The 12635-nt window shown below is 56.3% G+C and overlaps 2 protein-coding genes across 3 annotated transcripts in view; one reads left to right on the forward strand and one right to left on the reverse strand.

Moving 5' to 3' along the window:
* Positions 1 to 2565, forward strand: part of DNASE2 (deoxyribonuclease II, lysosomal) — a 10686-nt gene extending 8121 nt beyond the window's left edge. The window contains exon 6 of one of the 2 annotated variants that reach the window (XM_011954696.1): positions 1400 to 2565. In XM_011954696.1, the coding sequence (XP_011810086.1) occupies positions 1400 to 1773 (374 nt within the window). In that variant the 3' untranslated portion in view covers positions 1774 to 2565. The remainder of the gene's footprint in view (positions 1 to 1399) is intronic. The other variant, XM_011954697.1, reaches the window with a different exon arrangement.
* A 251-nt stretch (positions 2566 to 2816) lies between these two features.
* MAST1 (microtubule associated serine/threonine kinase 1) overlaps positions 2817 to 12635 on the reverse strand; it is a 38051-nt gene continuing 28232 nt past the window's right edge. The window contains exons 15-28 of the mRNA XM_011954941.1: positions 11331 to 11469; positions 11098 to 11230; positions 10795 to 10960; positions 10461 to 10562; positions 10177 to 10299; positions 9494 to 9603; positions 8576 to 8751; positions 8251 to 8498; positions 7394 to 7600; positions 6945 to 7174; positions 5616 to 5738; positions 5390 to 5526; positions 4262 to 4449; positions 2817 to 4161 (exon numbers count right to left, since the gene is read on the reverse strand). Of these exons, the coding sequence (XP_011810331.1) occupies positions 2900 to 4161; positions 4262 to 4449; positions 5390 to 5526; positions 5616 to 5738; positions 6945 to 7174; positions 7394 to 7600; positions 8251 to 8498; positions 8576 to 8751; positions 9494 to 9603; positions 10177 to 10299; positions 10461 to 10562; positions 10795 to 10960; positions 11098 to 11230; positions 11331 to 11469 (3344 nt within the window). The 3' untranslated portion in view covers positions 2817 to 2899. The remainder of the gene's footprint in view (positions 4162 to 4261; positions 4450 to 5389; positions 5527 to 5615; positions 5739 to 6944; positions 7175 to 7393; positions 7601 to 8250; positions 8499 to 8575; positions 8752 to 9493; positions 9604 to 10176; positions 10300 to 10460; positions 10563 to 10794; positions 10961 to 11097; positions 11231 to 11330; positions 11470 to 12635) is intronic.

Raw genomic sequence — 12635 nt, forward strand, 5'->3', positions numbered from 1 at the left:
CTGGCTAACACGGTGAAACCCCATCTCTACTAAAAGTACAAAAATTAGCCAGGCGTGGTGGCAGGCGCCTGTAGTCCCAGTTACTTGGGAGACTGAGGGAGGAGAATGGCATGAACCCGGGAGGCGGAGCTTGCAGTGAGCAGAGATCATGCCACTGCACTCCAGCCTGGGCGACAGAGCAAGACTGTGTCTCAAAAAAAATAAAAAATAAAATAAATAAAAATAAATAAATAGGCCAGGCACAGTGGCTCACACCTGTAATCCCAGTCGAGGCAGGAGGATCACTTGAGCTCAGGAGTTTGAGACTAGCCTGGGCAACATAGTGGGACCCCATCTCTATAAGAAAAATTTTAATTAGTGGGGCATGGTGGCACACATGTGTAGTCCCTACTACTCAGCAGGCTGAGATGGGAGAATAGCTTGAGCCCAGGAGGTCGAGGCTGCAATTGAGTCGTGATCCTGCCACTGCACTCCAGCCGGGGTGTCAGAGTGAGACCTGGTCTCAAAATAGATAAGTTAATTAATTAATCAAAAACACTTAAGGCTGGACACAGTGGCTCGCCTGTAATCACAACATTTTGGGAGACCGAGGCGGGTGAATGACTTGAGCCCAGGAGTTCAAGACCAGTCTGGCCAACATGGTGAAACTCCATCTCTACTAAAAATACAAAAATTAGCTGGGCGTGGTGGCAAGTGCTGGCAGATTACGAGGTCAGGAGTTTGAGAGCAGCCTGGCCGACATGGTGAAATATCATCTCTACTAAAAATACAAAAATTAGCCAGGCGTGGTGGTGGGCACCTGTAATCCCAGCAACTAAGGAGGCTGGAGGCAGGAGAATCGCTTGAATCCAGGAGGCAGAGGTTGCAGTGAGCCAAGATTGTGCCACTGCACTCTAGCCTGGGCGACAGAGCGAGACTCCATCTCAAAAAATGTGGGAAGGGCAGTTAATATTAATGTCATCATTCCCAGGGCTGGGAATTGACAACCGAGCTCAGAAATATGGAAACTGTGGTAGGGCTCAGTGACACATGCCTGTAGTCCCAACACTTTGGGAGACCGAGGTGGGCAGATTGCTTGAGATCAGGTGTTTGAGACCAGCCTGGCCAACATGGTGAAACCCCTGTCTCTTTATTAAAAAATTAGCCGGGTGTGGTTGTGCATGCCTGTAGTCCCAACTACTCAGGAGGCTGAGGCAGGAACCTGGGAGGCAGAGGTTGCAATGGGCCTAGATTGCACCAATGCACTCTAGCTCAGGTGACAGAGCAAGACTCCACGTCAAAAAAAAAAGAAAAGAAAAAAGAAATATGGAAACTGAGCTGAGAGAGGGGAAGTGAGTAGCCTAGGGACTCCCTAGCAGTGGCCCTGACCTTACCTGTGCCCTCTCTCTATCCTTTGCAGACCTGTACTCTGGCTGGTTGGCGGCAGCCCTTGGTACCAACCTGCAGGTCCAGTTCTGGCACAAAACTGTAGGTGTCCTGCCCTCTAACTGCTCGGATACCTGGCAGGTTCTGAATGTGAACCAGATAGCTTTCCCTGGACCAGGTGGCCCAAGCTTCAACAGCACAGAGGACCACTCCAAATGGTGCGTGTCCCCAAAAGGGCCCTGGACCTGCGTGGGTGACATGAATCGGAACCAGGGAGAGGAGCAACGGGGTGGGGGCACGCTGTGTGCCCAGCTACCAGCCCTGTGGAAGGCCTTCCAGCCGCTGGTGAAGAACTACCAGCCCTGTAATGGCATGGCCAGGAAGCCCAGCAGAGATTATAAGATCTAACCCTCATGGCCAGGTGCAGTGGCTCACGCATGTAATCCCAGCACTTTGGGAAGCCAAGGAGGGAGGATCACTTGAACTCAGGAATTTGAGATCAGCCTGGGCAACATAGTGAGACTGCAACTCTACTAGAACTTAAAAAAAAATTAGTCGGGCATGGTGATAAACACCTGTAGTGCCAGCTACTGAAGCCAGAGGAACGATTGAACCAGGGAGATCATGGTCATGGTGAACTATGATTACTCCAACCTCGGTCACATAGCAAGACCCTGTTTCAAAAAAAAAAAAAAAAAGGTAGGGGGGTGGGCGCAGTGGTTCACATCTGTAACTCCAGCACTTTGGGAGGCGGAGATGAATGGATCACTTGAGGTCAGGAGTTCAAGACCAGCCTGGCCAACATGGTGAAACCCCATATCCATTAAAAATATTTTAAAATTAGCCAGGCATGGTGGCATGTGTCTGTGGTCCCAGCTACTTGGGAGGCTGAGGCAGGAGAATTGCTTGAACCCAGGAGGCAGAGGTTGCCATGAACTGAGATAACACCACGACACTTCAGCCTGGGTGACAGAATGAGACTCCATCTCAAAAAAAAAAAAAAAAAAAAAAAGGAAAAGAAAATCTAAGGGCTCAGGAACCAGTTCGGACTTGATTTTGAATCCCAGTTCATCCCCTTCCTAGCTGTATGACCTTGATTGTGTGCCTTAACTGCTCTGTGACACAGTCTACCTGTCTGCAAAATGGAAACATGATACTTGCCATCAGGATTGTTGAGGAGTAAATAAATGGAAATTGGTGGACGAGGCTGTTAACCTTTTCTTCAGGTGGACGCTGGGACACAAGAGCATCGCAGCATCAATTCTCCCCCTAAAGGTTTGGGGACAGTTGGTGCAGAGGTGAGACCAGAAGTGGGACCACAGGAGGTGTCTATTCAAAATTCCCTCTACTCTCCATGGTAACCAGAACCGGGGTCCCACCTCCCAAAAAGCACCTGGGCATGGGGTGGGGTCGCGTGATGATGTCTCGCCTTGCCTGGAGCCCCAGAAAACTCACGCAGCACGGACGCACTTTATTTATATGTGTACATATGTATACAGGAAGCTGTACAGCGCGGGGCCAACGCCCACCTTAGCTATGGTCCCGGGGGTGCGGGACTGGACACTCCTTTTTTGGTCAGGCCTGCTGGGGGCACAGCTTCAGCAGGGCACCGGGAGGTCAGCCCCACTTCAGGCTTGGTGCCCGAGCCCAAGAGGGAAGCCGGTGGGGCTGGGGTAACTGCACTGCTGGGTGCACTGCACTTCGCCTGGGCTAGGGAGGGTGTCTGGGGCTCCGGGGAGAGCTTTGGGGCGGCAGGCTTGGAACGGGGCCCGCTCAGCGTGGTGCGCTCCTCCACCACTTCCAACACCCAGCGCTCCCGGCCCCTGGGGGCCTCGGGCACGGAAGGCGCCAGGGGTGCGGGTTCCTGCAACCCTTTGGAGTCCGCGCCCAGAGGCTGAGGCGCCACAGCCTTAGCCCCGGGCCGCGCAGGCTCTACGACAATGGGTACCAGGGGCGTGCCCGCCTCGCCAGAGCTGCTGCGCCGGCCCGTCTCGTGTTCCTGCACCGGGCTCAGCGCCGCCTTGGCCACAGCCCTGGCCATCCCGCCAGTGCCATCCTCTGTCTGCACGCTCTGATGCCGCGTGCAGCTGACGTCCCGCTCCAGGGTCCGGCCCCCAGGGGTCGTCGCGCGGGGCGGGGTGCACGCCTCGGCGCCCCCCGGGGATTCCTTCTCCTTGCTCGATGCTTGTGGCCTGGAGGCACCCTCGGGCAGCAATGGGTCCGCGCCCAGGCTCAAAGGTGACTCCTGTCGGCCCAGGCGGCGGACGGCGACCTGCCGGGGCGCGCCAGGGCCCTCGACTGGGGGCGTCTCGCCGTCGGACTCAGCAAGGCTATGCAGCGCCAGCTCGCCATGGAAGTCCTTGCGGAAATCCGGGTGGCCCACCTCGAGGCTGTGTTTGCGCAGTGCGCCCTTCTTGTCCGCGCTCAAGGAGGCTCCCAGCTTCTCGGCCGACTGCACGCGCTTGAGGAGCGGCGAGCGAGGGGGCTCGGCACTCTTGGGGCGCGGGCGCACGACTGGAGGCGATGAGTGCAGTTTGGCCGGGAAGCTCTGCGTAGTGTGCGAGCTGCCCACCGTGTGGCCCGGCAGTGGCGGCGGTGACGCCTGCGTGGGGGACGGCGTGTGTGCCAGCGGCGACAGAGGGATGTTGCCGGCCGACTTGCATCGCGCAGAGCGGTACTGGCGGTGGAGCTTTGGCGACAGTCCGTGCAGCGTGCTGGGCCGAATGTGGTGCGACGCGGACGACGCAGGCGAGTTGGGCGTGCTCGAGGCTGGGGAACTGCTCTGGGATGAGGCGCCTGCGGGTGACAGGAGGTGAAGCAAGTGGGTACAGCCCGAGCACCAGCCAGGCCACCCTGCGCACCAGCCCGGTCCCCACGCAGGTGCAAGAGGTAATACCTAGGTAGGCGGAGTCAGGCGTGGAGCGGTAGCTGTGCGTGGGCGAGCGTGCCGGCAGCCCGTGCGTAGGCGAGCCCGGGAGACTATCGCTGGATGACAGCGAGCGGTTCAGCGACGACAGCGAGCGGCTAGTATGCAGCAAGTTCGACTGCTTCGTGATCTTCCGGAAGAGGGAGCTGCGCTTCTTGCTGCGGGACAGGGAGGGGGCCAAGCGTCCTTGACCTGGAAGCCGGAGCTCAGGGCTCCTCCCACTTCACGGTCTCACCACTGTAACCTCCCACCCCTCCTGGCCCTTCCCTCTCCAGATACAACCCACCTATCGAGACCAAGACCTTCCTTTAGCTCAGTGCTGCTTGGCTCCTCCCAATTCAGTCCCCACCCCCCCTTTGGCCACTCCTAGTTCAAGCTAGAAACAAGCATCCAAGCAAAACCAACCTATTCTTCCCCTCCCACCTCTCTAGCTCCTCCCTCTTCCACTACAACCCACCTATCAAGATAGAATTTCCTTTAGCTCCTCCTACTTCAGGCCCCGCCCAACTTTAGGCCACTCCCAATCCTGGCTACAAACACTCATCCAAACTGGCCGGATCTCGGCTCACTGCAAGCTCCACCTCCCGGGTTCACGCCATTCTCCTGCCTCAGCCTCCCGAGTAGCTGGGACTACAGGCGCCCGCCACCTCGCCCGGCTAGTTTTTTGTGTTTCTTTTTTTTTTTTTTTTAGTAGAGACGGGGTTTCACTGTGTTAGCCAGTATGGTCTCGATCTCCTGACCTCGTGATCCACCCGTCTCGGCCTCCCAAAGTGCTGGGATTACAGGCTTGAGCCACCGCGCCCGGCCAATTTTTGTATTTTTAGTATGGACAGGGTTTCACCATATTGGCCAGGCTGGTCTCGAACTCTTGATCTCGTGATCTGCCCATCTCGGCCTCCCAAAGTGCTGAGATTACAAGTGTGAGCTAAAGCGCCCAGCCCGCAGCCCCTCTTAATTGTTTGTCCTCTTCCCTTTGCTTGTTGGTCACTTGTTCCCGCCGCCTTTCCCGTGCTCTTCCCTTCTCCATCCTCATCTGTGCCCCTCCTGCCTGAGTTCCACCCACTGCTCAAAGATCAAGCTGTTTACGGCTGTGCCCACCTCTCCTGGCCCTCCTTGGCGGAGGGTCGTTTGTTCCTCCGAGCCATTTTGGCCTTGTAGCTGCTGCGCCTTGCGGGACCAATGCGGATAGAGGTATTTTCGAAGGGCGTTGTGGTCACTGCTACCTTGTTGCCACTCTGGGGGAAGAATGGGGGAAAATGCTCTGCTAGGGGTTGTTCAGGGCTCCCCCATCCTCTACCCAGGGTGCTTCCTTCCCTGCATTCACCTTAAGGATCAGCTCCACGACCTCAGGATGCACCATGCCATGCACAGGCTCCCCATTCACGTGGGTGATGAGGTCCCCAGCACAGAGTCCTGCCTCCTGGGCTGGGCCTCCTTCCTCCACGTGCTGGGGAAAGAGCACCCCACAGGGGCAGGGTTAGTGGGACTGGTAACAAGGAAAGCTCCTAAACTTATATGCAGTACACTTAGTTCTGCATGCACTAGAATCCTCATAACACCTTGTGAAATAGCAATTATTCCTACCCATTTTTTTTTTTTTTTTTTGAGACGGAATCTCGCTCTGTCGCCCAGGCTGGAGTGCAGTGGCGAGATCTTGGCTCACTACAAGCTCCGCCTCCCGGGTTCCTGCCATTCTCCTGCCCCAGCCTCCCGAGTAGCTGGGACTACAGGTCGCCCGCCACCTTGCCTGGCTAATTTTTTGTATTTTTAGTAGAGACGGGGTTTCACCGTGTTAGCCAGGATGGTCTCGATCTCCTGACCTCGTGATCTGCCCGTCTCGGCCTCCCAAAGTGCTGGGATTACAGGCTTGAGCCACCGCGCCCAGCCAATTTTTTTTTTTTTTTTTAAGACAGAGTCTCGCTCTGTCGCCCAGGCTGGAGTGCAGTGGCGAGATCTTGGCTCACTACAAGCTCCGCCTCCCGGGTTCCTGCCATTCTCCTGCCCCAGCCTCCCGAGTAGCTGGGACTACAGGCACACGCCACCACGCCCGGCTAATTTTTGTATTTTTAGTAGAGACAGGGTTTCACCATGTTGGCCAGGCTGGTCTCGAACTCCTGACCTCCAGCGATCTGACCACCTCAGCCTTCCAAAGTGCTGGGATTACAGGCCTGAGCCACTGCGCCTGGACTATTCTCCCCATTTTGCAGATGAAGAAACAGACTCGGCCAGGTGCTGTGGCTCACGCCTGTAACTTTGGGAGGCCGAGGTGGGCGGATCACGAGGTCAAGAGATCGAGACCATCCTAGCCAACATGGTGAAACCCCGTCTCTACTAAAATTACACAAATTAGCTGGGCGTGGTGGCACGTGGCTATCTGTAGTCCCAGCTACTCAGAAGATTGAGGCAGGAGAATGGCTTGAACCCAGGAGGTGGAGGTTGCAGTGAGCCGACATTGTGCCACTGTACTCCAGCCTGGCGGCAGAGCAAGACTCCGCCTAAAATAAAAACGAAAAATAAAAATAAACAGGTTCAGAGCAGAAGAGGCATAGAGGGTCACAGAGGTGTCTCACCCAGGCTAACTGGTTTGAGCTGGAGGGGCCTTTTCCCTTCCAGCCTCCACTGTGTGATAGAGACTCCGCCCATAAGTACTCACCCAGACAATGTGGTGGACACTATAGACATCCGAGTCACCCATGTAGACACGGATGGCACGCAGTGTGAAGCCATACTTCTTGCCCGAGCGCTGGATGGTGATAGGGGAGCGGAGCCCACTGACAGCTGGTGAGTAGTCCCGGCTGGGTGAGGAGTCCCGTGAGGATGGGTTGGAGGACAGAGATCGTGGAGACATGGGACTAGCAAGGGGTGAGCTTCCATGTGGGTCCACTACAGACACACAGCCGTGGTCAGAAATCAGAACCAAGAAGACACACATCTCCCCGTATCTGCTCCTCCCTCCTCCCAAGTCTAAGTGGCAGAGCAGCCTCTCATTGGTCCAGCCTGGAACCAATCACGGTGGACAGGGAATATGCAGCATTTTCATTGGTCAGTCCTGCCTCAAATGGGGGGGCAGCTCCTCCCCTGCCAGGTGGGGCCCAGCATTACCTGCAGGAATCATGACAGATAAGGCAGTGGCTGAGGCTGACTTGATGACTTTGCCCCCAGTTCGAGAAGGCCTCTTCTCTACTGCCGCGTCCCCCGACATCTGCTGGTGCCGCGCCCGGCGCAGAACCAGGTCATTGGTAGCCCTTGGGCCTGATGCGTCCCCATCCTTCGAGGGTGGGCAGAGGTCACCTGGGCGTGGGCGGTCAGCTGCAACAGAAAGCAGGTGTGTTAGGAATCAGTCCAAGGCCGGGGATTTCCCACATGCTGTTTCCCTGCCTGGAATGCTCTTCCCACTTTTTACCCCTGATGTATGGTGAGTTTCATCTGAGCAGGTAACCTGCATCCAGCACTGCTGCTCATATAGAGACATAGTCTGTATCAGACTGTATCACTGACTGACCATGGCATTGGGGTGTTTCTAATGTTAAGAATCTCAAATAGGGCTGGGCGCGGTGGCTCACGCCTGTAACCCCAGCACTTTGGTAGGCCAAGGAAGGCAGATAACTTGAGGTCAGGAGTCCACGACCAGCCTGGCCAACATGATGAAACCCCGTCTCTACTAAAAATACAAAAATTAGCCGGGGGTGGCGTCACGCGCCTGTAATCCCAGCTACTCGGGAGGCTAAGATGCGAGAATCACTTGAACTTAGGAGGTGGAGGTTGCAGTGAGCCGAGATCACGCCATTGCAGTCCAGCCTGGGTGAGGGAGTGAGACTCTGTCTCAAAAAAAAAAAAAAAAAATCCTAAATTGGAATGTGAATAGTACGTGAAGTCTTTCACAAACAGCACCAGGCTCATACGATGCTCACTATATGACCAGTAGGACATTGGGGAAGGTAGCACGATAGAGCACTCACTGGCCTCGGAGTCCCCGGCGCTGGAGGTGCCTTCCCCTTGAGTCTCCTCTTTGGAGGCCCGTGCATCCAGGGAGCCCGGGGGGTCGGAGCTGGGCCGGGGAGGCCTGCGCAGCCGGGCCTCATCCTCGTCCTCTTGGGGTGCGCTGAAGCGGCTGGGCTCCAGCAGCGCGGAGAAACGGCGACGGGCGCCCAGTGGGGGACTGGCCTCTCCCTCCAGGAAACTGGCCTCGGACGCAGAGAATCGCTTGCTGCACGGAGGGGGCGTGGTCAGGGAAGACACGCCCCCTTCGACCCCGCCCCCAAAATCCTCCATTCCCCTGCTCACATCTCCGGAGAGCCCCCTCTCCAGGTCTTCTCACGCAGGGTCAGGCCGCCCAGCCCCTCCCGCTTGCCGGCCACCTTCTCCTCGGGGCCCTTGGTGCTCGGCTCCCGCTTGCTCCCTGCAGCCGCTACTGGGGTCTTGGGCTCGTGCTGCGACAGCTGCTCCATGCTGCTATACACCTGTAGGTGGTGGTGGGAGGCAAGTCCAGCCCGGGTTCCACCTACACTCCAGAGCTAATCATCTTCCTGGCAGTGGATCCCCACAAAGCGCACTCCACCCTCCAAGGCCTGGCTCCGACTCATTGTGCATGGTCCGCCAATCTACAATTCTTCAGTTCAGACCCCACCCCACAAAGTTAGGCCCTGCGTTTTCTTCTAGACTCTGTCCCTAGAATGCCCTGACCAATCTGCTCTCTACACACCCCATCTTCCCAGCACCTCCCTTAATTTATGTCTCCTTCGCCCAAGCTAGACCCTGCACCCCTCTACAAGTTGCTTCTCAAAGCAAAACCTATGGCTTCTCTGCCTGTTATCAGAAAATATAAATAAATAAATAAATAAATAAATAAATAAATAAATAAATAAATAAATAAATAAAAGCAAGGCCTTGTTGGGCTTTACCCCGCCCTTGCTCCTGGCCTCATTCCCACGTCCTGACCCCGCCCAGCCCAGACCTAGCCCCGCCCCACCATGGCCTCAATCTGCACAACTATCCTGATTCCTGTTAGATTCCACTCAATGCCAAAGGCCCGTCCCATAGACTCCCGAACCTGCCTGTCGCGTGGTCTTACCACTTCCCAGACTCCCACCCCATCAATAACTTCCCGCTCCTGAAACCTTGGGCACCAGGGAACCTGTTTCTCACTGTCTCTCCAAGTCCCATCCCTCCCGGGGTCCCGCCCTGTCCCACACTCTGGCCCACCTTGCTGAAGCGCGGCGAGCAGGAAGAGAACTGGCGGATTTCCACGGGCTCCTCCTCCGTTGTGTCATCCTCGTCATAGGAGTTCACGTGGTGATACCTATCTGAGCGGGCTGGGGAGCGGGTATGGGCTGTGACTGCGGGTACGTGCTTCCTCCTTATATCACATCCCCACAGGAGCCCCGTCCTGGTTCAAGCCCGGTTTACAAGTCTTCAGGTCAGGCCACGTCCCTGCCTCATTAGTGTGTTTAATTTAGTCTCCGCTCCCAGGCTAGGTCCTTGCCCCATTCTCAGTGGCACCGTCTAGCCCAGCCTCCAAAGATGCCACGCCCCCAGATTCCACCTACAGTGCTCTGCACCCTGGCCTCATCCCAGGCCATTCTGAGCGCTAGTACCTCTCTCTAGCTCAGTTACAGGCCCACGCTCACAACTCACCCCAGTCCAAGCCCCACACCTACCCCAATCTCAGGTTCTTACCTACATTTCAGCCTGAGCCCCACCCCATGTCAGCCCCGACCCATTGGCCCCGCCCCTGATAAAGCCCGCCCCCGCCAAAATACCACCTTTGTACCTAGGCATCACATCTAAGTACTTAGCCGGGCCCTATCCCAGGCTTTACTTACCCCAGGGTCCCTCTTCCCGGATCCCACCCCTCGACCCAGGCCGTGCCTGGTGTCCCAGCTCACTGTCAAAGTAGCTAGTGTCATCTTCCGACTCTAGGTGGGGGATGAACTCGGCCTTCTGCCTCAGCAGCCCTGTCCAGTCCAGGTCTCTAAAGAAACTGTGCTGCTTCACCTCAAAAGCGCCGCCTGGGAGGGAAGGAATTCCAGCCACAGCTGATGGCCAACCCAGCAGCTGAGCCCCGCCCCCCATGTGTTCCGCCCCGAGGCCACAGCACAGGCTGGGTCTGGGGTTTTGGAGTACTGCTCTCCATCAGTGGACCCTCAGCTCCTCTGCACAGCAGACTTACCTGCCCCAAGCCTGACCAGAGGGTTGGTCTGCAGGAGGCTGGATATGAGGAGTTGGGCCTCTGTGGGTAGGGCTTCATCCCCCTCGGGCCACAGGATGTCATCTGCAAAACAAAACGGAGTTTAGGGGCATTTTTGTTGTTGTTGTTGTTTGGAGACAGGATCTCACTGTGTCACCAGCTGGAGTGCAGTGGCACGAACATGGATCACTGCAGCCTTGACCTCCTGGGTACAAGCAATCCTCTGGGGGGTCGCTTTGAAGTCCCTGGAACACTGGGCCTGTCCATCTCTCCGTGCACACCACGCCCTGCCCCTGTGCACTGCAAAGCCACGTACCACTGATGACCTGTCCAAATAGCTCCTCTGGCGTGTCTCCGAAGAAGGGCACACAGCCCACCAGGAACTCGTAGAGGATGATCCCCATGGCCCACCAGTCCACTGGCTTGCCGTAGCCTTGACGCAGGATGACCTCGGGCGCGATGTACTCTGGGGTCCCACACACCTGGGGGCAGGCTGTCAGCCCACGCCCTGGCCACAGGAGGGCCCTCGAGGGAGAGCTGTGCCCCCCACCAGGCCCTGGGTTCCCGAGGTCCTGCTGGGTCACTCCACCCGCAGCGACCCCCATGCCCGCACACACACCTGTTTGTCCAGGAACTCCCGGGCATCCTTCTCGATGTGGCCTTCATATAAGTTGGTGGTGAGGCTCATGAGCCCCATCTTGGAAAGGCCGAAATCTGTGAGCTTGATGTGACCCATGGAGGTGATAAGGAGGCTGTAGGCACAGGCAGGGGTCTCAGGGATGAGGCCTGTCCATTCTGCGTCCTGGCCTCCCAAGGGGCAGAGAGGGAGTGATGGGAAAGATCAAAGCTCACTTGTCAGGCTTGAGGTCGCGGTGCACGATGCCATAGTTGTGCAAATACTCCAGGGCTAGCACCGTCTCGGCAAAGTACATGCGGGCCATCTCTACCGGCAGCGCTCCGATATTCTTCAGCAGAGTGGCACAGTCACCGCCTGCAGGCCAGGAAATGGGCCCACGTAAAGAGGGCATGCACCATAGCACCAACTTCCCATGTTATGTACCCATTTTACAGATAAGGGAAACTGAGGCTCTGAGAGGGTCCTCCCTCTCTCCAGGTCCTCTACTGGGTTCTTCTTTTTTTTTTTTTGAGATGGATTCTCACTCTTTTTCGCCCAGGCTGGAGTGCAGTGGCACGATCTTGGCTCACTGCAAGCTCCGCCTGCCCAGGTTCATGGCATTCTCCTGCCTCAGCCTCCCAAGTAGCTGGGACTATAGGCGCCCGCCACCACTCCCGGCTAAATTTTTTGTATTTAGTAGAGACAGGGTTTCACCATGTTAGCCAGGATGGTCTTGATCTCCTGACCTTGTGATCTGCCTGCCTCGGCCTCCCAAAGTGCTGGGATTACAGGTGTGAGCCACCGCGCCCGACCCTCTACTGGGTTCTTCTTGTCCTCTTAGCTGTCCTCCAAAGTTGATGTCATCAGCTCATCTTATTCACAAAGGGATGGAGACTCAAAGAGAGGATGGGTCATACAGGCAGTTGTTGGAGGAGGTGACATTTAGTTGGGGAAGGAAGGCTGCCCACTTATCAACTGCATCTGGAAGCACAACCCTCTATCTCCTGGTGTCTGAACCTTGGAGCTGGGAGCCTTAGATGCAGATTCTTGGCCTTCATTGGATTTTTTTTTTTTTTTTTTTTTTTTGAGACAGGGTATTACTCCATTGCCCAGGCTAGAGTGCAGCGGCAAGATCACAGCTCACTGCGTCCTCGACCTCCTAGCTCAAGCAATCCTCCTGCTTCAGGCTCCTGAGTAGCTGGGACTACAGATGTGAGCCACCATGCCCAGCTGATTTTTTAAAAAATTGCTCAAGGCCGGGTATGGTAGCTCACGCCTGAAATCCCAGCACTTTGGGAGGCCAAGGCAGGTGGATCACTTGAGGTCAGGAGTTCAAGACCAGCCTGGTCAATATGGTGAAACCCCATCTCTACAAAAAGAGTACTAAAGTTAGCCTGGCGTGTTGGCAGACAACTGTAATCCCAGCTACTCAGGTGGCTGAGGCAGGAGAATGGCTTGAACCTGGGAGGCAGAGGTTGCAGGGATCCAAGATCGCACTACTGCAGTCCAGCCTGGGTGACAGAGCAAGACTCCGTCTCAAA

This window comes from Colobus angolensis, unplaced genomic scaffold, assembly GCF_000951035.1.
Source record: "Colobus angolensis palliatus isolate OR3802 unplaced genomic scaffold, Cang.pa_1.0 Scaffold39, whole genome shotgun sequence".
NCBI lineage: Eukaryota > Metazoa > Chordata > Mammalia > Primates > Cercopithecidae > Colobus > Colobus angolensis.